A 24,282-nucleotide genomic window follows, 5' to 3' on the forward strand; every position below is an offset into this window, starting at 1 on the left:
AATTTTATAGAATAAATTATAACTCATTTTATCTTATCACTCATCTAAAAATACTACATCATAACACTCAGACATGTATGACAATTATTAAATTCAATCATTTTTTATATTTTGTTAACTTATATGGAAACCATAGCTTTACAGTTTTGATTTGTATTTTTGATTCATATGTCATGAAAGGTTTATTTATCAAGGCAGAGATACAGAACATATTTCCTTTAACAGCTTATTAAGTTGACTTAAAACTCAAGATTTAGAAATAAGGATTGTGGGCCATTTATGTTAAATGGTGGTGATGGCAAATATCTGCAAGTTGTTCCTAGCTTGAGTTATATTTGCCTTTAGCATTTCATCATTATCATGGTGATGTTGGCTTAATATAGATATCCTTTATCCTTTCCATATGAATTATTTCCAGAGCTATGGGGCCAGGTCTCCCTGGCAAGTTTTGTGAACCCTGGGTCTGCTCCAAGATGGGCACTGCCACTATAGGTAAATAACAAGCTAAGAAAAAGAAAAAAACAATTTCCACTTGGTTAAACAAACTGTTCTAAATTCAAGGAGTCTCTGCCAATTGTGTGACTTTGCATGACTGACTCTGCTTTACCTCTCCAGGCCCAAGAGACAAGGCTGTCCAGATACCAAACAGAGGTCACAAATTTTATCTTCTGCCAGGGGTGGTCGCTCACACCTGTAATTCCAGGACTTTGGGAGGCCAAGGCAGGAGGACTGCTTGAGTCCAGGAGTTCAAGACCAGCCTGGGAAACAGAGTCCGCCTCTACAAAAAAAAAAAAAAAATAGAAAAAATAGCTGGGCATGGCGATGCATGCCTGTAGTCTCGACTAGTCAGAAGGCTAAGGTGGGAGAAGTGCTTGAGCCTGAAAGGTCAAGGCTCAGTGAACCATGATTGTGCCACCACATTCCAGCCTGGGCAACAGAGTGAGACTCTGTCAACAACAACAACAAAATTTATCTTCCCTGTAATCCCAGTACTGTGGGAGGCCGAGGCGGGTGGATCACAAGGTCAGGAGTTCGAGACCAGCCTGGCCAACATGGTGAAACTTCGTCTCTACTACAAAAATTAGCCTGGTGTCATGGCGGGCATCTGTAACCCCAGCTACTCAGGAGGCTGAGGCAGGAGAATCACTTGAAATCCAAAGGCGGAGGTTGCAGTGAGCTAAGATGTGCCACCACACTCCAGCCTGGGTGAAAAAGCGAAACTCCATCTCAAAAAAAAAAAAATATTATCTATTTTTCTGTTTTCTTTGCTATTTTTAGTGGCAGAATGGTAGAAGTTTCTATTAGACACGTAAATAAGTATATAGGGTTTTGTAAGAGAGGGTCCATCAGATTTTAAGATTTATGGCCTATGTTGTATGAACCTTTTTAAATGTTTATTTTATTTCCCAACAAAAAATAAGTTTAATATAAAATGTACATACCAGTGGGGTAAAAAGTCATTACTATTAGTCAGGAGAACCAGTGGCCAGAAGTGGCGTTGTGAGTCAGAGCCAAATAAGATCAATAATTAAACCCTGACCATGCAGGGATAGTGTTTATTTTATTCTCCATCATGTCACCAGAGACTGGCACATAGTAAGTGCTCAATAAATATCTGATGAATTAAATTGATTCAAAGATGTGTAAAACAGTTTCTTAAAATTACATCACTGGAAATGGGTATTACAGAATTCAGATTACACGTAATTTTAGGAAAGTTAACAGGAAATTAATATTTATGTGGGGCCTGGCGGAAAGTCATAGTTACAATGCTAGGAGTTTTCTCTGGTTTAATTCTGCTACTACTATGAGTAGTAGCGATTATTATTACATTCTTGTTATATATTCAGCCTGTCATGGTGTTCAGCAAGGTTAAGAAACTTGTACAAGGTCAAAAAGCTGGACTTCAGTTCTAATTCTCTCTCACTCCTTCTAACACACTACCTTCCGTAACGCATAAGAGGTTTGTATTATCCCTGACTATCCAATCTAAAGTGTCCTGCCTCACTTACTCTCTTTCATCATCCTGTTTATTTCCTTCTAGGACTTGTCACAATTCACAATTATCTTGTTTATTTGTTAGTTATCTGACTCCCTTGAGAAATATTACTGATATGAGAGTGGGTAATTTTTCCAGCTGTTCACAGCCATATCCTAGTGCTTTGAACATAGTAGGTTCTTGATGAATATATTTTGAATACAATGAATGAATGAACACACTTAAGTGCTTTTTGTAACATTAAAACAAGGTTAACCTAAGTAAAGAGATATGCTATGGTCTGAATGTTTATGTCCCTCCAAAATTCCTGTCTTGAAATCCAATCCCCAATGTGAGGGTATTTGGAGGTGGGTCCTTTGAGAAGTGACTAGGTTGTGAGGGCTGAGCCTGCATGAGTGGGATTAATGTCTGTGATATTGACAAATACATATTTTGGCTGGGCGCAGTGGCTCATGCCTGAAATCTCAGAATTTTAGGAGGCTGAGGCAGACGATTGCATGAGCTCAGGAGTTCGAGACAGGCCTGAGCAACATGGCAAAATCCCATCTCTACAAAAAAATACAAAAATTAGCCTGGCATGGTGGTGTATGCCTGTGGTCCCAGTTACTCAGGAGGCTGAGGTGGGAGGATTGCTTGAGCCCAGGATGTTGAGGCTGCAGTGAGCCATGATCATGCCACCACACTTTAGCTTGGACAGGAGAGCAAGACCCTGTCTCAAAAAGAAAGAAAAACAACAAATATATATTTGGTCTTTGATCACAGTTTTCTGGCATAGAACTCCTAAAATCCTTACAATCTCCAAAGTGATGTCTTTTTGTATGCTAATGATTGACTGATGCCTGGCAACCCCCAGATGGTAGCTTTAGGATGGTGGCTGGTCACTGGAAAGACCAAGGCATGATAAGAGGTTTAAGATTTTCAGCCCCACCCACTAACCTCCAGGGAAAGGAGAGAGGCTAAAGGTTAAGCTGATCACCAATGGCCAATGATTAATCAATCATGCCTACTATAAGAATGAAACCTCCATAAAAAAGGTTTTTGAAAATGAAAATAGAAATTAATAAACAAACAGGGTTTGGAGAACTTCCAGACAGCTAAGCACCTGGAGACTCCTGGAGGGTGGTATGCCCAGGACAGCATGGAAGCTCCATGCCCTATGCATCTCTAACTCTGTATCCTTGGTAATATCCTTTATAATAAACTGGTAAATATAAGTTTCCAAGTTCTATGAGCTGCCCTAGAAAATTAATTGATTTCAAAGAAGGGGTCACGGGAACCTCCACTGGAACCCAGCCAGTTTGGTCAGAAGTTCCAGAGGCTCAGACTTGCTACTGATTTCTGGGGCTTAAGAGGGAACCTTGGGGACTGAGCCTCCAACCTGTGGGATCTTGTCAGAGGCATTTGAACTGGAAAAACTCCATCTTGAATAGGAGCTAGGTAAAATAAGGTTGAAACCTACTGGGCTGCATTCCCAGACAGTTAAGACATTCTAAGTCACAGGATGAGACAGGAGGTCAGCACAAGATACAGGTCATAAAGACCTCGCTGATAAAACAGGTTGCAGTCAAGAAGTCGGCCAAAACCCACCAAAACCAAGATGGTGATGAGAGTGACCTCTGGTCATCCTCATTGCTGCACTCCCACCAGCACCATGACAGTTTACAAATGCCATGGCAAGATCAGGAAGTTACCCGATATGGTCTAAAAAGGGGAGGCATGAATAATCCACCCCTTGTTTAGCATATCAAGAAATAATCATAAGAAAAATGGGCAACAGTAGCCATTCTTTTATTCCTTTCCTTTCCTAATAAGCTTGCTTTCACTTTACTCTGTGGACTTGCCCTGAATTCTTTCCAAGAACCCTCTCTTAGGGTCTGGATCAGGACCGCTTTCCGGTAACCATCAGATGCTATCTCCAAGTAGATAGTGTCAGAATTTAATTGGAGGATACCCAGTTGGTATCTGTCACAAAACTAACTGCTTGCTTGGTGGTGGAGAGACGCTCCTCCCCCAGCCACCCACCCACCCCTCACACCACTTACACTTGGTCACAGGTCTGCATTGATTGTTGTTGAGTGAGAGAAATTTAGAAAGCACTTTGAGTTTTTTTTCAAAAAAACTTCATTTTTTTTCAAATAGACCCTAGAGAGCTTCCTCACCCTTTCCACCATGTGAGGACACAGCAAGAAGACAGCTGTCTACAAACCAAGAAGGAAGCTCCCACAGGACGCTGAGTCTGCCGGCATCTTGATCTTGGACATCCCAGCCTCCAGATCCATGAGAAATAAATTTTTGTTGTTTACAAGTCACCCAGTCTATGGTATTTTGTTATAGTAGCTTGAATGGACTAAGACAAGATCTCACAAAGGGTCACTGAATAATGAAGAGAACTTGCAGCCCAGAATTGAAAAGTTCATGGTTACTTTGTTCCAGTCTTATTCTCTTTCCTTAAAACCCTACTCTTAGTGTTTTCAATTATGGTGCTATTTTTACTCAAGTTACATGGTGATCAAACTGTATTCTCTTTCAAATCCTTCCCACTAAATGCTTTGTATTTTTCCTGGAATTGCAAGTACACAAGGAATATAAAAGGGCCACCAAGCCTATTATCCAATATCCGCACAAAGTCTGGCCCAGAAAACATAAAAGATGTTAGATTCAAGTAAAAGTACTGTTTACACCAGTTTGTTTAGCTGTTTTAATGAAGACCCTGAACTGGGGATCTTAATGTGGTGGGACTGGGGCACAGCCTTGCTTTCTTCTGTGGTAGCTACACAGTATAGCCAGCCCAATCATCTTGAAAATACATTTCTTTAGTCACTATAAACACTGCACAAAAGAAATCAGGTGGATTAGAACAAATCTCTTACCACTACTGAATAAACAACTCAAGGTTCATGGTCTAGCCATAACCGTCATTTAAAAATGTGTTTATTGGAAGTTTTTAATGGCATAATAAATGTTTTGATATATTGTGATAAAAATCAATATAAAAAGTGTACATATACAATAGGGAATTAAAGAAATCCTTGTAAGTCTACATGATGAAATTATACATGACCAATAAAAATCATGTTTTAGAAGAAACATTAAGAAGTAGGAGGCTCAAGACTAGCCTGGCCAACATAATGAAACCCTGTCTCTAGCAAAAATATAAAAAATAGCCAGGTGTGGTGGCACGCACCTTTAATCCCAGCTACACTGGAGGCTAAGGCAGGAGAATTGCTTGAATCTGGGAGGCAGAGGTTACAGTGAGCCGAGATGGTGCCACTGCATTCCAGCCGGGGCAACAGGGTGAGACTCTGTCTCAAAAAGAAAAAAAAAAAAAGTAGGAGGCCAGGCACAGTGGCTCATGCCTGTAATCCCAGCACTCTGGGAGACCGAGGAGGACAGATCATCTGAGGTTGGGAGTTCAAGACCAGCATGGCCAACATGGTGAAACTCCATCTCTACTAAAAATACAAAAAATTAGCCAGGCATGGTGGCGCATGCCTGTAGTCCCAGCTACTTGGGAGGCTGAGACACAAGCATCGCTTGAACCTGGGAGGCGGAGGTTGCAGTGAGCCGAGATCCTGCCACTACACTCCAGCCTGGGGTACAAGACCAAGACTCTGTTTCAAAAAAAATAAATAAATAAAATAGGGAAATGCTTTCAGTTCATCTGTGTATCAGTCCTGGTCCTGCTAGGAAAGTGATGACATACTCAAACAGAGTGATTGAGAAGAGTGACGAATTGCAAAGGTGTGGGCAGGGATAAGAAACCAGGGAGAGCTGAAGAAGCACCCCAGGGCTGGCAGCACTGGGGATTTCTTTCCATTCCTAGGCATGAAAGGGCCAGAGGAAGTAACTACCAGCAAAACACAATAAAACTTGTAGCTCTAGGAGAAGACCTCACACCATGAGCTGTGGACTTAGCAGAAGGATGATGCCTCTTCCAACACACAGCCTGGTGACAAGCGATATCCCAGTCTCTGTCCTCCCACCGTCTGATCTCCTATCAGTGCCTTCCACTGGCAGCATTCGACTGGAAGGCAGAGGGCAAAGGAGCTCAGTAATGTAGCCCACCGTGGTCAGCCTCCCAGAACACAGGTGGATGGAAGGCGGTGGAATGTGTCTGGCAAGGCAAATGGAGACTACCCAGCAAAATATTTAGTGAAAAACAAAGTATTAAAATCCCAGATCTCTAAATCTATATGTGTCATAGGTCAGGTTCCCTAGCACACAGATTGAGATTTGCATGTGGGTTTGTTGTGAAGCACCCTTGGGAACAGTGCCTGTGAGAGGAGAGGGAGGCTGGATTGACAGAGGGAGAAGTGAACTGTAATGCGGTTGCAACAGAGACCTTGGCCATTTCTACATCGAGTTCTAGAGCTAAGATGGCCCTTCGGAGTTGTCCAAACTGAAGCAAGAAGACTGGACTTTGGTACCCTCTCAACAACGGATTCTTGGATGCAGGCTGCCCCCGTGAGGCCAAGGTCAATTCCTGGACAGACCCATTAGCAGCTAATGCTCCAGGCATTGAGCAACTGAGCAAGTCATCGTGAAGGTAGAGGTGGGGATGAGGCTGAGGGAAGCATGCTACAACATCCACTAAGATGTCAGTTAATACATGACTGACTCTGGGTGATAGAATTACACCTAAGATTTTTCCTGCCTTAACATAAATAACTTTCTGTTGTTCCAAGTGTTCTAAAACAAGTATTATATTAGAATACAGAACAATTCAGATGTTACAACAGAGACTTAAATAGTGTATTCCTCTGTCCTGCAAAAGTTCAGACAGCAGTCCACAGCTGGCATGACAGCTCAACCACCACCAGGGACACTTGGTCCTTCTATCTGGTCGCTCTGCCACCTTCAATGTATGGCTTCCATCTCACGGTTCAAGATGGCTGCTCCAATTCCTGTCTTCACATTTCAGCAGGAAAGGGGAAAGAAAACAGTGGTGGGCACACCCTTGCCCTTTAAGGGCATAACCCAGACACTGAATGCATTATTTTCACTGACATCTCATTGGTGGCCATACAAGCTTCAAAGAGGCTAAGAAATATGGTCCTTATGCTAGGGGGATGTCTTTAGTCGGTTTGGGCTACTAAACAAAATACCTTAGACTGGGTAATTTACAAACAACAGAAACTTACTGCTCACAATTCTGCAGCCAGGAATACCAAGATTGACGCACCAATAGATTCAGTGCCTGATAAGGGCCTGTTCCTCACGGACGGTGCCTTCTATGTATCCTCACATGGTAAAGGGGGTGCGAGAGCCCTCCAAGGCCTATTATAAGGGTGCTAACCCCATTTGTGAGAGCTCTGCCCTTGGGACCTGATCATCTACCAAAAGGCCCCACTTCCTAATACCATCACATTGGGGACTAGATTTCAACATATGATTTTGGAGGCACATAAACATTCAGACCATAGCAGGGACCATGTATACAAGCTTAAGTTCAGGGCTTCTATGACTAAATAAAGAAGGGAACAGTTGCACGTTGGGAAATAACTGGCAGTTTCTACCACAATATGTATTAGTTTGACAATCAGTAAATTTACAGTAAAAAAGCAAAAACAGACCAGGCACGGTGACTCATGCCTATAATCCCAGCACTTTGGGAGGCCAAGGCGGGCAGATTACCTGAGGTCAGGATTTCAAGACCAGCCTGGCCAACATGGTGAAACCCCATCTCTACTAAAAACACAAAAATTAGCTGGGCATGGTGGCACACACCTGTAATCCCAGCTACTCAGGAGGCTGAGGCAGGAGAATTGCCTGAGCCCGGGAGGCAGAGGTTGCAGCGAGCTGAGATCGTGCCACTACACTCCAGCCTGGCTGACAGAGCGAGACTCTGTCTCAAAAGCAAACAAACAAACAAGCAAACAAAAAACACAGTTGTTTGCTAATCTGTATACTCCCAGCAGGCTTAGAAAAAACTATTCTTTTTCCTTGTAATTCCTAATGGGATGCAGATGTGAGAGATCTATCCCCTTGTGTATACATTCCATAGAATGGTGTAAGGACCAAAGTCAGGGCAAAGGCTACTGCTACAATGTCTAGTAATACTGCAGTTTAATCAGTGTGATATTAAGTAGTTGCCAGTTGGTTCAACATTTAATGCTCAGATGGTCAGGTAATTTGCTGTCAAGAATCATAGTCCACGGGGGTCAGCTAACATTATATTTAAAAAGCCACATTCCAGAGGCAGCTTCTACAAATCCTTCTGCTTTGCTAATTGGCACGCTATCTTATCAAAAATAGATTTTTCTTGACTTATTAATTAGCATAATAAATGTTCAAAATGGATTATGACTAGTGAAATTAAAAGTATTCAAAATATGTGGATTACACTGGCCGCAGTGGCTCATGCCTGTAATCCCAGCACTTTGAGAGGCCAAGACAGGCAGATCACTTGAGGTTAGGAGTTCAAGACTAGCCTGGCCAACATGGTGAAACCCTGTCTCTACTAAAAAATTAGCCAAGTATGGTGGTCGGCGCCTGTATCCCCAGCTACTCAGGAGGCTGAGGCAGGAGAATGGTCTGAACCAGGAGACGTAGGTTGCAGTGAGCCAAGATCCCACCACGGCACTCCAGGCTGGGTGACAGAGCAAGACTCCATCTCAAAAAAAAAAAAAAAAAAGTGGATTGGCTCCAAAGACTTAGAAACACTCACCAATCCTTTCACAAACATGGTATAAGAAGCCAGAGATGCTTATAACATGTACCATAAGGGATAACATCAGAAGGTGCATACTCTAACTGGTCCCATAACCAGCTATTGGTTTCAAAGAAGTTCTGACTAAATGATCTTTCTTGCTCCTAGAATGTCATGTCTACCTTCAATGAGTTTTGCATATAACATAAATACTATAGTTTGAATGTGTCCCTTCCCAGATTCAGGTGTTGAAATCTAATGGCTAATGTGATGGCATTAAGAGGTGGGGGCTTTAAAATGTGATTAAGCCATGAGGGCTCCTCTTTCATGAGTGAGATTAAGGCCCTTATAAAAGAGGCTTCTTGCAGAGTTCAGAGCTCTTGCTCTTCTACCTTCTTCCTGTGAGGACACAGCACTCCTCCCCTCCAGAGGAGGCAGCAACAAGGTATACCTTGGAAACAGAGAGCAGCCCTCATCAGACATTGGACCTGCCAACACCTTGATCTTGGACTCTCCAGCTTCTAGAATTGTAAGAAAATTAATTTTTGTTCTTTAAAAATTACTCCATCTCAAGTATTTTGTTGGAGCAGCACAAATAAATTAAGACATCCAGAGCACTGGGACTCCACTGCTCTGGAGAAAGTTTGAATGAACTTCTTTGGGCCACTTGCTAATCAATGCTTGATTAATAAATGTTTTTATAGCAATGGGGAAAGGACTCCCTATTCAATAAGTGTTGCTGAGATAACTCACTAACCATATGCTGAAGACTGAAACTGGACCTCCTCCTTACACCACACACAAAAATCAACTCAAGATGGATTAAAGACTTACTTCTGAAACCTAAAACTCTAAAAGCCCTTGAAGAAAACCTAGGAAATACCATTCGAGATACAGGCCCTGGCAAAGACGTTATGACAAAAACGCCAAAAGCAATTGCAACCCAACCAAAAATTGACAAATAGGACCTAATTAAACTAAAGTGCTTCCACACAGCAAAAGAAACTATCAACAGAGTACACAGTTCACAGAATGGGAGAAACTATTTTCAAACTGTGCATCTCACAAAAGTCTAACATCCAGAATCTATAAGGAATTTAAATTATTATTTACTGATGCCATTAAAAAGTGGGCAAAGTTCATCAACCAATGAGCGGATAAAGAAAATGTGGTATAGATACACCATGGAATACTACTCAGCCATGAAATGAAATAATGGCCTTCACAGCAACTTGGACGGTGCTGGAGACCATTATTGTAAATGAAGTAACTCAAGAATGGAAAACCAAATACTGTATGTTCTCATTTATAAGGAAGAGCTAAGCTATGAGGATGCAAAGGCATAAGAATTATATAATGGGCTTTGGGGACTCAGGGGGAAGCCCTGGAGCGGGGTGGGGAATAAAAGACTACATATTGGGCACAGTGTATACTCCTCAAGTGATATGTGCACCAAAATCTCAGAAATCACCACTGAAGAACTTATCCATGTAACCAAAAACCACCTGTATCCTCAAAAACTATTTAAAAATTTTTCTAAGTAGGCAAAGGACATGAACAGACACTACTCAAAAGAAGACACATACACACCCAATAAGCACATGAAAAAATGTTCAACATCACTAATCATTAAAGAAATGCAAATCGCCCGGTGCCGTGGCTCACGCCTTTAATCCAGCACTTTGGGAGGCTGAGGCGGGCGGATCATGAGGTCAGGCGATGGAGACCATCCTGGCTAACACGATGAAACCCCGTCTCTACTAAAAATACAGAAAATTAGCCGGGCGTGGTGGCGGGCACCTGTAGTCCCAGCTACTCGGGAGGCTGAGGCAGGAGAACGGCTGAACCCGGCAGGCGGAGCTTGCAGTGAGCCGAGATCGCGCCACCGCACTGCAGCCTGGGCGACAGAGCGAGACTCAGTCTCAAAAAATAAATAAATAAATAAAAAGAAATGCAAATCAAAACCACAATGAGATACCACCTCATACCACTCTGAATGACTATTAAAAAGTCAAAAAACAACAGATGATGGTGAGGTTACAGAGAAAAGGGAATCCTTATATACTGCTGGTGGGAGTGTAAATTAGTTCAGCCACTGTGGAAAGCAGTTTGGAGATTTCTCAAATAACTTACATAGAACTACCATTTGATCCAGCAATCCCATTATTGGGTACATACCCAAAGGAATATCAATCTTTCTAACACAAAGACACATAAAGATGTATGTTCATTGCAGCACCATTCACAATAACAAAGACATGGAATCAGCCTAAATGCCTATCCACGGTAGACTGGATAAAGTAAATGTGGTACATATATACCAGGGAATACAAAGCCATAAAAAAGAATGAGATAAAGTCCTCTGCAGCAACATGGATGGAGTTGGAAGCCATTTTCCTAAACAAACTAATGCAGGAACAGAAAACCAAACCCTTCATGTCCTCACTTGTAAGTGGGAGCTAAACACTGAGGACACATGGACACAAAGAAAGGAACAACAGACACTGGGGCCTACTTGAAGATGCAAAGTGGGAGGAAGGTGAGGATCAATAAACTACCTATTGGGTACTATGTTTATTACCTGGGTGACAAAATCTTATGTACACCAAACCCCCACGATATGCAATTTATCTCTAGAACCCCCCCTCCCCCCGCCAATGTATCCCTGAAACTAACAGGTTTGTTTTTGTTTTTGCTTTTTTTGAGACGGAGTCTTGCTCTGTCGCCCAGGCTGGAGTGCAGTGGCCGGATCTCAGCTCACTGCAAGCTCCACCTCCCGGGTTCGTGCCATTCTCCTGCCTCAGCCTCCCGAGTAGCTGGGACTACAGGTGCCCGCCACCTCGCCCGGCTAGTTTTTTGTATTTTTTTAGTAGAGACGGGGTTTCATCGTGTTAGCCAGGATGATCTCGATCTCCTGACCTCGTGATCCGCCCAACTTGGTCTCCCAAAGTGCTGGGATTACAGGCACTAACAGTTTTTTTTTTTTTTTTTTTAAATACAAAAAATAAAGCTTGTATGTGTGACTGAGTTTTGCCTGAATCTTGTTTTTATTATTACCTGGTAGCTGGTTTGTGAGAGAGTAGCTAAACATGCTCCCTCAAACCTTGATAGTTATTCTTACTCCTCAAAAAGAACCTGAGTTATGCATGCCAAATTGGTTTAGTCTCAATTTGCAACACACACACTCTGCTAACCAGGCCAAATCCGGGGGATATCAAAAGAGAAGATATGATTCTTATCTTTCCAGAATAATCTATTTATTCAGAATTAGTTTAGGGGAATATTTTACTATTCCACTTTTGGGAATAAATACATTAATTTCTTCATGGTAAAATTCCTACCTTTCACTCTATCAATTCGTTCATTATAATAAACTTGCAGTAAGTGCCAGAAAATCGATGTTCTTCAACAAGGTCAATAGCCTACAATCCACAGACTAAACCTGCCTTTCATCTTTTCTATAACCCACAAGCTAAGAATGGTTTTCACATATTTAAACGATTAGAAAATAATAATATTCACGACACGGGAAAATTATGTGAAATTCATATTTCAGCATCCATTAATAAAGTTTTTTTGGGACACAGTTTCATCCATTTGTTTACATAGGTCTTTGGCTGCACTGGTGCTATAGTGGCAGAGCTGAGTTTGCAACAGAGAATGTTTGGCCCCCGAAACCTGAACTATTTGCTATCTGATCCCTCACATAGAAAAAAGTCTGCTGGCCCTTTTCTTGATGATGGCGATATACCACTGAACAAGCCAGCATATAGGCTCAATTCTTATGGGGCTTAGAATCCTGCGGGAGGCAGATGATAAACAAATAGATGTGAAAATATCCAACAACAGTAAGTGCTATGGTGAAAATAAGAATGAAGTGATAGGGACACCAGCAATGTCCTTTCTAGGGTTGTGATATTTCAGCTAAGACCTGAATGATGAGAAGGAGGCTACCATGTAAAGATAGGTAAAATGTTCCAAATGAAGTCCCTCAGGGAACTCCTGAAGCTTAGAGTGTAGGGAAGCAAGAAGGTGGGAAATGGGGTGACTGACAGAAGAATATGCTTACTCTTCATTCCTCTATAGATTGTCAGACACAGTAACAAATCTTTCTGGAACTTGGCAAAAGCCATGGAAGAGTTATTAATAACCACTTGGTCAGTGTAAACGACACAGCATCAGAAGGGAAGAGGCTGAGAGATTGCACCATTTCTCTCAGTTCATACCCTAGAAGAAGTAGCAATTAATCTGCAAAATTCCTTTCTATCTCCCCACTTTTCCTCTTCAAAGTATCTGAGAAAAGATGTAACTGAGTGGAAATCAGTTTGGTAACATGTAACCCTTGCACAATGCAAGGTCCATGAGCTATGCTCTTGGCATAGGAGGGAGCTAAGAGATTAGTGAGGTCCGTTCCAAGATGGCCAAAGCTCCTGTCTGCAGCTCCCAGCATAATCAACACAGAAGACGGATGATTTCTGCATTTCCAACTGAGGTACCTGGTTCATCTCATTAGGAATGGTTGGACAGCCCATAGAGGGTGAGCCATAGCAGGGCAGGGAGTTGCCTCACCCGGGAAGTGCAAGGGATAGGGGGATTTCCCTTTCCTAGCCACGAGAAGCTGTGACAGACTGTAACTGGAAAAATGGGACACTCCTGCCCAAATACCATGCTTTTCTCATGGTCTTAGCAACCAGCAGACCAGGGGATTCTCTCCCATGCCTGGTTTCGCAGGTCCCACGCCCACAGAGCCATACTCACTGCTAGTGTAGCAGTCTGAGATCGACCTGTGAGGCTGCAGCCTGGCACAGGGAGGGGCGTCCACCATTGCTGAGGCTTGAGTAGGTAAACAAAGTGGCCGGGAAGCTCAAACTGGGCGGAGCCCACTGCAGCTCAGCAAGGCCTACTGCCTCCACAGAGCCTACCTTTGTGGGCAGGGTATAGCTGAACAAAAGGCAGCAGAAACTTCTGCAGACTTAAACGTCCCTGTCTGACAGCTCTGAAGAAAGCAGTGGTTCTCCCAGCACCGTGTTTGAGCTCTGAGAATAGACTGCCTCCCCAAGTGGGTCCCTGACCCCCATGTAGCCTAACTAGGAGACACCTCCCAGTAGGGGCCAACAGACACCTCATACAGGCAGGTGCCCCTTCAGAGGAAGGACCAGGCAGCAACATTTGCTGTTTTGCAGCCTCCACTGGTGATACCCAGGCAAACAGGGTCTGTAGTGGATCTCCAGCAAACTCCAACAGACCTGCAGCTGAGGGATCTGACTGTTAGAAGGAAAACTAACAAGCAGAAAGGAATAGCATCAACATCAACAAAAAGGACATCCACACCAAAACCCCATCTGTAGGTCACCAACATTAAAGACCAAAGGTAGATAAAACCACAAAGATGGGAAGAAACTAGAGGAGAAAAGCTGAAAATTCTAAAAACCAGAGCGTCTCTTCTCCTCCAAAGGATCGCGCTTCCTCGCCAGCAATGGAACAAAGCTGGACAGACAATGACTTTGACAATTTGACAGAAGTAGGCTTCAGAAGGTTGGTAATAACAAACTTCTTCGAGCTAAAGGAGTATGTTCTAACCCATCACAAGGAAGCTAAAAACCTGGGGAAAAGGTTAGACAAATGGCTAACTAGAATAAACAGTGTAGAGAAGACCTTAAATGACCTGATGGGGCTGAAAACCATAGCACGAGAACTACATGATGCATGCACACGCTTCAATAGCCAATTCAATCAAGTGGAAGAAAGGCCATCGTGATTTAAGATCAAATTAATGAAATAAAGCAAGGAGACAAGATTAGAGAAAAAAGAGTAAAAAGAAACAAAGCCTCCAAGAAATGTGAGACTATGTGAAAAGACCAAATCTACATTTTATTGGTGTACCTGAAAGTGACGGGGAGAATGGAACCAAACTGGAAAACACTCTTCAGGATATTAACCAGGAGAACTCCCCAAACCTAGCAAGGCAGGCCAATATTCAAATTTAGGAAACACAGAGAACACCACAAAGATACTTCTTGAGAAGAGCAACCCCAAGACACCTAATTATCAGATTCACCAAGGTTGAAATAAAGAAAAAATGTTAAGGGCAGCCAGAGAGAAAGGTCAGGTTACCCACAAAGGGAAGCCCATCAGACTAACAGCAGATCTCTTGGCAGAAACACTACAAGCCAGAAGAGATTGGGGGCCAACATTCAACATTCTTAAAGAAAAGAATTCTCAACCCAGAATTTCATATCCAGCCAAACTAAGCTTCATAAGTAAAGGAGAAATAAAATCCTTTACAGACAAGCAAATACTGAGAGATTTTGTCATCACCAGGCCTGCCCTACAACAGCTCCTGAAGGAAGCACTAAACATGGAAAGGAACAACTGGTACCAGCCACTGTAGAAACAAGCCAAATTGTAGAAACCATCAATGCTATGAACTAGCTAACATCATAAAAACAGGATCAAATTCACACATAACGATATTAACATTAAATGTAAATGGTCTAAATGCCCCAATTAAAAGACACAGACTGGCAAATTGGATAAAGGGTCAAGACCCACAAGTGTGCTGTATTCAGGATAGCCATCTCACATGCAGAGACACACATAGGCTCAAAACAAAGGGATGGAGGAAGATCTACCAAGCAAATGGAAAGCAAAAAAAAAGCAGGGGTTGCAATCCTAGTCTCTGATAAAACAGACTTTAAGCCATCAAAGATCAAAAGAGACAAAGAAGGCCATTACATAATGGTAAAGGGATCAATTCAACAGGAAGAGCTAACTATCCTAAATATATATGCACCCAATACAGGAGCACCCAAATTCATAAAGCAAGTCCTTAGAGACCTACAAAGAGACTTAGACTCCCACACAATAATAATGGTAGACTTTAACACACCACTGTCAACATTAGATAGATCAACGAGACAGTAAGTTAACAAGGATATCCAGGAATTGAATTCAGCTCTGCACCAAGTGGACCTAATAGACATCTACAGAACTCTCCACCCCAAATCAACAGAATATACATTCTTCTCAGCACCACATCACACTTATTCCAAAACTGACCACATAGTTGGAAGTAAAGCACTCCTCAGCAAATGTAAAAGAACAGAAATTATAACAAACTGTCTCTCAGACCACAGTGCAATCAAACTAGAACTCAGGATTAAGAAACTCACTCAACACTGCTCAACTATATGGAAACTGAACAACCTGCTCCTGAATGACTACTGGGGACATAATGAAATGAAGGCAGAAATAAAGAAGTTCTTTGAAACCAATGAGAACAAAGACACAATGTACCAGAATCTCTGGGACACATTTAAAGCAGTGCGTAGAGGGAAATTTATAGCACTAAATGCCCACAAGAGAAAGCAGGAGAGATCTAAAATTGACATCTTAACATCACAATTGAAAGAACTAGACAAGCAAGAGCAAACAAATTCAAAAACTAGCAGAAGGCAAGAAATAACTAAGATTAGAGCAGAACCAAAGGAGATAGAGACACAAAAAAGCCTTCAAACATCAATGAATCCAGGAGCTGGTTTTTTTGAAAAGATCAACAAAATTGATAGACTGCTAGCAAGACAAATAAAGAAAAAAATAGAGAAGAATCAAACAGATGCAATAAAAAAGGATAAAGGGGATATCACCACCGATCCCACAGAAATACAAACTACCATCAGAGAATACTACAAACACTTCTATGCAAATAAACTAGAAAATCTAGAAGAAATGGATAAATTCCTGGACACATACACCCTCCCAAGACTAAACCAGGAAGAAGTTGAATCCTTGAATAGATCAGTAACAGGCTCTGAAATTGAGGCAATAATTAATAGCCTACCAACCAAAAAAAGTCCAGGACCAGATGGATTCACAGCCGAATTCGACCAGAATTCAAAGAGGAGCTGGTACCGTTCCTTCTGAAACTATTCCAATCAATAGAAAAAGAGAGAATCCTCCCTAACTCATTTTATGAGGCCACCATAATTCTGATACCAAAGCCTGGCAGAGACACAACAAAAAATGAGAATTTTAGACCAATATCCCTGATGAACATCAATGCAAAAATCCTCAATAAAATACTGGCAAACCAAATCCAGCAGCACATCAAAAACCTTATCCACCACAATCAAGTGGGCTTCATCCCTGGGATGCAAGGCTAGTTCAACATATGCAAATCAATAAACGTAATCCATCACATAAACAGAACCAAAGACAAAAACCACATGATTATCTCAATAGATGCAGAAAAGGCCTTTGACAAAATTCAACAGCCCTTCATGCTAAAAACTTTCAATAAACTTGGTATTGATGGAACGTATCTCAAAATAATAAGAGCTATTTATAACAAACCCACAGCCAATATCATACTGAATGGGCGAAAACTGGAAGCACTCCCTTTGAAAATCAGCACAAGACAGGGATGCCCACTCTCACCACTCCTATTCAACATAGTGGCGGAAGTTCTGGCCAGGGCAATCAGGCAAGAGAAAGAAATAAAAGGTATCCAATTAGGAAAAGAGGAAATCAAACTGTCCCTGTTTGCAGATGACATGATTGTATATTTAGAAAACCCCGTCATCTCAGCCCAAAATCTCCTTAAGCTGATAAGCAACTTCAGCAAAGTCTTAGGATACAAAATCAATGTGCAAAAATCACAAGCATTCTTATACACCAGTAACAGACAAACAGCCAAATCATGAGTCAACTCCCATTCACGATTACTACAAAGAGAATAAAATACCTAGGAATCCAACTTACAAAGGATGTGAAGGACCTCTTCAAGGAGAACTACAAACTACCACTCAACAAAATGGAAGAGGACACAAACAAATGGAAGAACATTCCATGCTCATGGATAGGAAGAATCAGTATTGTGAAAATGACCATACTGCCCAAGGTAATTTATAGATTCAATGTCATCTTCATCAAGCTACCAATGACTTTCTTCAAAGTATTGGAAAAAACTACTTTAAAGTTCATATGAAACCAAAAAAGAGCCTGCATTGCCAAGACAATCCTAAGCAAAAAGAACAAAGTTGGAGGCATCATGCTACCTGACTTCAAACTATACTACAAGGCTACAGTAACCAAAACAGCATGGTACTGGTACCAAAACAGAGATATAGACCAATGGAACAGAACAGAGTCCTCAGAAATAACACATCTACAACCATCTGATGTTTGACAAACCTGACAAAAACAAGAAATGGGGAAAGCATTCCCTATTTAATAAATGATGCTGGGAAAACTGGCTAGCCATAGGTAGAAAGCTGAAACTGGATCCCTTCCTTACACCTCAGACAAAAATTAATTTAAGATGGATTAAAGATTTAAATGTTAGACCTAAAACGATAAAAACCCTAGAAGAAAACCTAGGCAATACCATTCAGGACATAGGCATGGGCAAAGACTTGATGACTAAAACACCAAAAGCAATGGCAACAAAAGCCAAAATAGACAAATGGGATCTAATTAAACTAAAGAGCTTCTGCACAGCAAAAGAAACTACCATCAGAGTGAACAGACAACCTACAGAATGGGAGAAAATTTTTGCAATCTACCCATCTGACAAAGGGCCAATATCTGGAATCTACAAATAACTTAAACAAATTTACAAGAAAAAAAACAAACAACCCCATCAAAAAGTGGGTGAAGGATATAAACAGACACTTCTCAAAAGAAGACATTTATGCAGCCAACAGATACATGAAAAAATGATCATCACTGGTCATCACAGAAACGCAAATCAAAACCACAATGAGATACCATCTCACAACCAGTTAGAATGGCAATCATTAAAAAGTCAGGAAACAACAGGTGCTGGAGAGGATGTGGAGAAATAGGAACACTTTTACATTGTTGTTGGGAGTGTAAATTAGTTCAATCATTGTGGAAGACAGTGTGGCGGCTCCTCAAGGACCTAGAAGTAGAAATACCATTTGACCCAGCTATCCCATTACTGGGTATATACCCAAAGGATTATAAAACATGCTACCATAAAGACACATGCACACGTATGTTTACTGCAGCACTATTCACAATAGCAAAGACTTGGAACCAACCCAAATATCCATCAATGATAGACTGGATTAAGAAAATGTGGCACATATACACCATGGAATACTATGCAGCCATAAAAAAGGATGCATTCCTGTCCTTTGCAGGGACATAGATGAAACTGGAAACCATTATTCCCAGCAAACTATCACAAGGACAGAAAACCGAACACCGCATGTTCTCACTCATAGGTGGGAACTGAACAGCAAGAACACGTGGACACAGGGCAGGGAACATCGCACACTGGGGCCTGTCAGTGGGTGGGGGGCTGGGGGAAGGATAGCACTTGGAGAAATACCTAATGTAAATGACAAATTGATGGGTGCAGCAAACCAACATGGCACATGTATACCTATGTAACAAACCTGCATATTGTGCACATGTACCCGAGAACTTATTAAATACAAGAAAAAAGAGATTAGTAAAGTTCAATTTATTCTACTCATCTACATACTGCTCCCACTCCAGATGTGGAAGCTAAATTTGTCTCCACAACCTTCACTGTCATAGGTTACACACATTGCTGTGAAAAATCAGTCAGCATGATTGACATTTCATCAATTTTGATGAATAAGGGAAAAGGAGGAAATTCAACCAAGGCCAACACTTCAGTTGGTACAAATGTGTTCATAAACAAAGCACATGATCATATGAAACATCTTTAATTTTAAAAGCTTTGCCTCAAGTAACTGCCTTTTGTCTCTTAGCAAGCAAATACATATATATACACACACACACACATACACACACACATGTGTATATTTATATACATTTTTTTTAATGACCATGGTTAGAGGGAATATAATTTTTATTTTTCTAGAGAAAGGGTCTCACTCTGTTACCCAGGCTGAAGTGCAGTGGTACAATCATAGCTCACTGCAGCCTCAAACTCCTGGGTTCAAGGGATCCTTCCTGTCTCAGCCTCCTGAGTAGCTGGGACTACAGACACATCCCATCATCCTTGGGTAATTGTATTTTTTATTTTTGTAGAGATGGGGTCTCCCTATGGTGACTAGGCTGATCTTGAACTCCTGGGCTCAAGTGATCCTCCTCCCTCAACCTCCCAAAGTGGTAGGATTACAGGTGTGAATTGCCACACCCAACCCAAGAATATCAATTTTTAAAACCAACATTCCAATTAGTACAGGGAAAGAAAACTGCACCTTTTTAAAGAAAAGCCCTTAGAGAGGAGAAAGAACTGTAATTAGAAAGGTATTAAGAACTAAAAAGCCGTTTTTAACTTGTTTCCTAAGAAACCAAAAAATAGAACTGACAAGTACAACTTCCAAAGAAGCTTAGATTTACTTACTCTATTATTAAAATTTCCAGTTCAAAATTTTTTAGAATTACTAATGAAAGGGGTGAAAAAAGCTCTTACAGGAAAAAAACTAAGTTCCTCCAGTTAAATGCTTCTACTAGTGAAAATTGACCTTCATGAGCAAAGAAAACAACAGAGTTGCTCTCAAACAGGTTAATAATATATTTAGCAACCAACACCACATTGTGATTCTTATACAACCACAAATGACACAAGATAGTCTCCTAAATTTGTGGACTTAACTTTTTGGCATAACATAGCTTTTTGGCAGATAAATTTGCTTAATAGAGAAGATGTGCATTTGGCCATCAGGAACTAAAGCTCTTAGTAGATGGGTAACAGCTTGTCCCCTGGTAACATTCCCATATTCCATTTGGTATCTTCGGTATGGGGAGGAAACCTGTGGACTGTATTTCTTTATGTCTGAAGCCCTTCTGAGTAGTTTTATGAGATTAAAATGGTCATATTTGGGGCTGGACAGCAGACACGAAGGAAGGCCAGCATGAACCTTTGGGAATGTGCACTCTGGCTCAAGCACTCCAGCATCTCCCCTGCTGATCACATATGGGGAGGGGGATGTACAAGGTTAACCTTGAGAGGAGCTCTGGCTCAGAGGTCCCAGCCCAGGATCTGTCACATACACACAGAAGGCAGCCCAAAGAGTATGAAATGCCCAGCCCTGCCCTCCCAATAGTCTTGATAGCCTCCCAGTACAACCAGCCACTCCAGTAAATAAACAAAGTGAGCCCTGGCATTTCCCTGTGATGGACTTGGATGGCGCTGCACCTCACGGGGCAGTGAGGAGGTGATTGTGTCAGGCAGTGGAGAATGACTGAGACCTGCAGCGAGGTCTGCAGGGCACTAAAATCAGATGCTAAGAGACCTTCCTCCCACCTTTGACTCCGTAACTACTTTATTACAGGAGTTCCAGGCCTTCAGATATTAAGGTCCAGAGACCGAAAGTATAAAGCATATCCTCCTTCCTTTTGCCTATCCAAAACCTAATCTTTCCTTTTAAAAATCCCTGTGCTTTATGAAGTCATATTACAATCCCTGCCCACAAGACTTTCCCATCTAGGTGGAGATATGAATATGCTTCCAACCGCCTAAGAGATTGTGTCTATTCTGTGATTAAAAAAAAAAAAAAAAAAAAAAAAAACTATTTAAACAAAAATGTTTGTAACAGGATTTGGAAGTAAAGCTTTTTTTCTATCACCTAGAATTGGCAACCAAGTATCACTAAGTATCACTGAATGCTAAAAGAAGAAATGAACTGGTCAGGCATGGTAGCTCACACCTGTAATCCAAGAACTTTGGGAGGCGGAGGCGGGCAGATGGCTTGAGGCTGGGAGTTTGAGACTAGCCTGGCCAACATGGTGAAATCCCACCTCTACTACTAATACAAAAATTAGCCGGGCATGGTGGCACACACCTGTAATCTCAGCTACTCAAGAGGCTGAGGCAGGAGAATCGTTTCAACTCAAGAGGTGGAGTTTGCAGTGAGCCAAGATCGCGCCACTGCACACCAGCCTGGGTGACAGTGAAAGTCTGTCTCAAAATAAAAAGAAGAAATGAACAACTGGAGCCAGACTCCTCCTAGAGGGCACCTTAGGACACAACTTACATAGTTCTAAAAATATAAAAACTGACTGCTGATGCATTAACCAAAAGTCATATAAAAGCATAATGGGGAAATGAGGGAAGGAAAGAGTAGTGTAAGAGTCACATCTTCATCTACCATAATAGGACATCAATAGATTTGTCTATCACAGTAAAAAGTCACTAGATAATATCTAAAGTTAATGATATAAGAGATACCAGTTATTTTGAAATTAGGAGGAATACTCAAAAAAATCACTAAAACTACTGTTGAAGAGTGGGATGGGATGGGTTAAAGAGGCAGGAGTTGCTGGTTTTTAAATATTTTTAGCACTGTTTGACTCTTAATATGCGGTATTATTTCATTAATTATTAGAATTATTTAAAAATAAAATTAACTTATAGAAGGCAGTATTTTTCTCTAGGGGAAAAAAAAAAAAAAACACATAAATTTCATGGGCCTTTCCTGTGCGGTGTTTGTCAGAAATGTTGTCTAGAGTACATGGATACAGCTGGTAAGTAGTAGCTAGACTTACATCAAATTCCTAGAGGTTGGCCAGGCGAAGTGGATCATGCCTGTAATCCCAGCACTTTGGGAATCCAAGGTGGGAGGGTTGCATGAGGCCAGCCTGGCCAACATAGCAAGACCTCCTCTCTCTTAAAAAAAAAATTCCAGAGGCTGAGGATTGTTTATCACATATTTTGATGTAGGATCCAAATGAAGGTGAGAATGTGTGTATTTATTTCAGTAACATCCATAGATTTGAAATTGAAGCCAAAGGGGGATAGGGAGGCTCTCATGGGTGTACTCCAAGCATGAAAGAAACAAATCAAAATCAGACCTAAGAAAGAGAAACAACACGCCAGGACCCAAGAACGCAAGCCTGCAACTCCAATGGCACTACACATGCTAATTAGCCCTGGAAGATTCACTGCTCAAATTATCTACTGGAGTCATCAGAAAAAGGGCAACCTCTGCTAAATAGCTTCCATCCTGTGGGGGGGAAAAGGAAGCGGTAAGTATAATGTACTTTAGAAAGAATAGCATTCAAAATTATTTAGGCAGAAAAATTCTTCTGTAACACTCCTGATCGGCTCTTTGGGCAGCAAAACCAAGCTTTACAAATCCCAACAGGTTTAAAGGAAAATGATGCCAAAAATAAAGCTTTGGCTCATCTTACCAGTGTTTCACTTCAATTGTCTATTTTATAGGCCATTTAAGTGAAAGCATGGACTAAAAATGTTGACTTTGTCATCCTCAGCTATCCAGGAAATGGCAATACTTAAAATTCTATTTCTAATAGAATTACAATTAATGTGTTATCTATAATACACCCTCTACAGTGCTCCTGTTTTATCATCCATTTTACATTTTCCCAAGAGATACCGTATGTTCATTTTCACTGCTCTCTTTTTAAAATTCATTGAGTTTCTTTAATTAAATGATTACTATTATATCTATTTTAAAATAACTCAGCTGATATATAACAATAATGGCTCTACTATACCTGTCTAAATATTATCCCAGTAATGTATCTGAAATTATATTAGTAACACTTCTCTTGGTAATATCTAATTACTTTTTATGGTTTCTAACTCACCATTCATGTGGCTTTTTTCCTTTATTGGACATTTGGACATAGATTATTTTATTTAATTCCATTTTATTTTATTTTGTTTTGTTTTGAGACTGAGTCTCCTTCTGTGGCCCAGGCTGTACAGCAGTGGTGTGATCTCAGCTCACTACAACTTCTGCCTCCCGGTTCAAGCCATTCTCCTGACTCAGCCTCCCGAGTAGCTGGGATTACAGGCGTGTCCCACCACACCCGGCTGATTTTTTTTTTTTTTTTTTCCCAATGGAGACGGCGTTTCACCATGTTGGCCAGGCTGGTCTTGAACTCCTGACCTCAAGTGATATGCTCACCTCAACCTTCCAAAGTGCTGGGATTACAGGCGTGAGCCGCTGCGCCTGGCCTGGATATGGCAGATTTGACACCGTGGTTTTTGTCTGAAGACAATAGAAAAATGAGTATTTTGACAGAACAGTTTGGAGAAATGTACATCAAAATATAGAAACAATTTTTATAAAAAACTACAGTAATAATTGGGATGGGGAAATGGGATGGAATGAGGCTCTGGGGTGGCACGGAGTCCAAGAACAGGATGAAGATTTCTATCTTTCATATTATGTGGTAATTTTTTTAAATTGGCTTATTATTTAGAACTTATCAAAATATTCCAGACTCAAAACAATTCCATCACAGACTGATAAACAATTAGCCATTCTCTCTGAACCTGTTTAGGTGTCTCCTACATAACTCTCTTCCCACTGGATTATTGTTTATGAAAGCCCAAAGTATTTAAATAAAATTATGGATATCATAACATTTCACCCAAATACTTCAGTGTACAGCTATAAAAAATAAAGACATTTTCCTACATAACCATGATGATATAACACATAACAAATGTAATACTAATTCCTTAATGTTCTTTCATACCCAAGTCATATTCAAATGCCTCAATAGTTCCTCCCCCAAATGTCTCTTACAGCAAGTTTATCCAAATCAGAAAAAAAATCTGCGTCTATATAATATTTGTGATACAAATATAGAAAAATACTACAACTGTGAAATCTAAATGTGTGTATTACACTAT

At 41.0% G+C, this 24,282-nt stretch overlaps 1 protein-coding gene across 2 annotated transcripts in view; it reads right to left on the reverse strand.

Moving 5' to 3' along the window:
• Nucleotides 1-24,282, reverse strand: part of ACYP2 (acylphosphatase 2) — a 914,175-nt gene that overhangs the window by 122,594 nt on the left and 767,299 nt on the right. Inside the window, exon 4 of one of the 2 annotated variants that reach the window (XM_050753772.1) lies at nt 23,549-23,632. The exons of the other annotated variant lie outside the window; for it this stretch is intronic. Coding sequence (XP_050609729.1) covers nt 23,572-23,632 — 61 coding nt within the window. The 3' untranslated portion in view covers nt 23,549-23,571. Of the gene's footprint in view, nt 1-23,548; nt 23,633-24,282 lie in introns of those variants that run through there. 2 annotated transcript variants of the gene reach the window in all.

Source organism: Macaca thibetana, chromosome 13 (assembly GCF_024542745.1).
Source record: "Macaca thibetana thibetana isolate TM-01 chromosome 13, ASM2454274v1, whole genome shotgun sequence".
NCBI lineage: Eukaryota > Metazoa > Chordata > Mammalia > Primates > Cercopithecidae > Macaca > Macaca thibetana.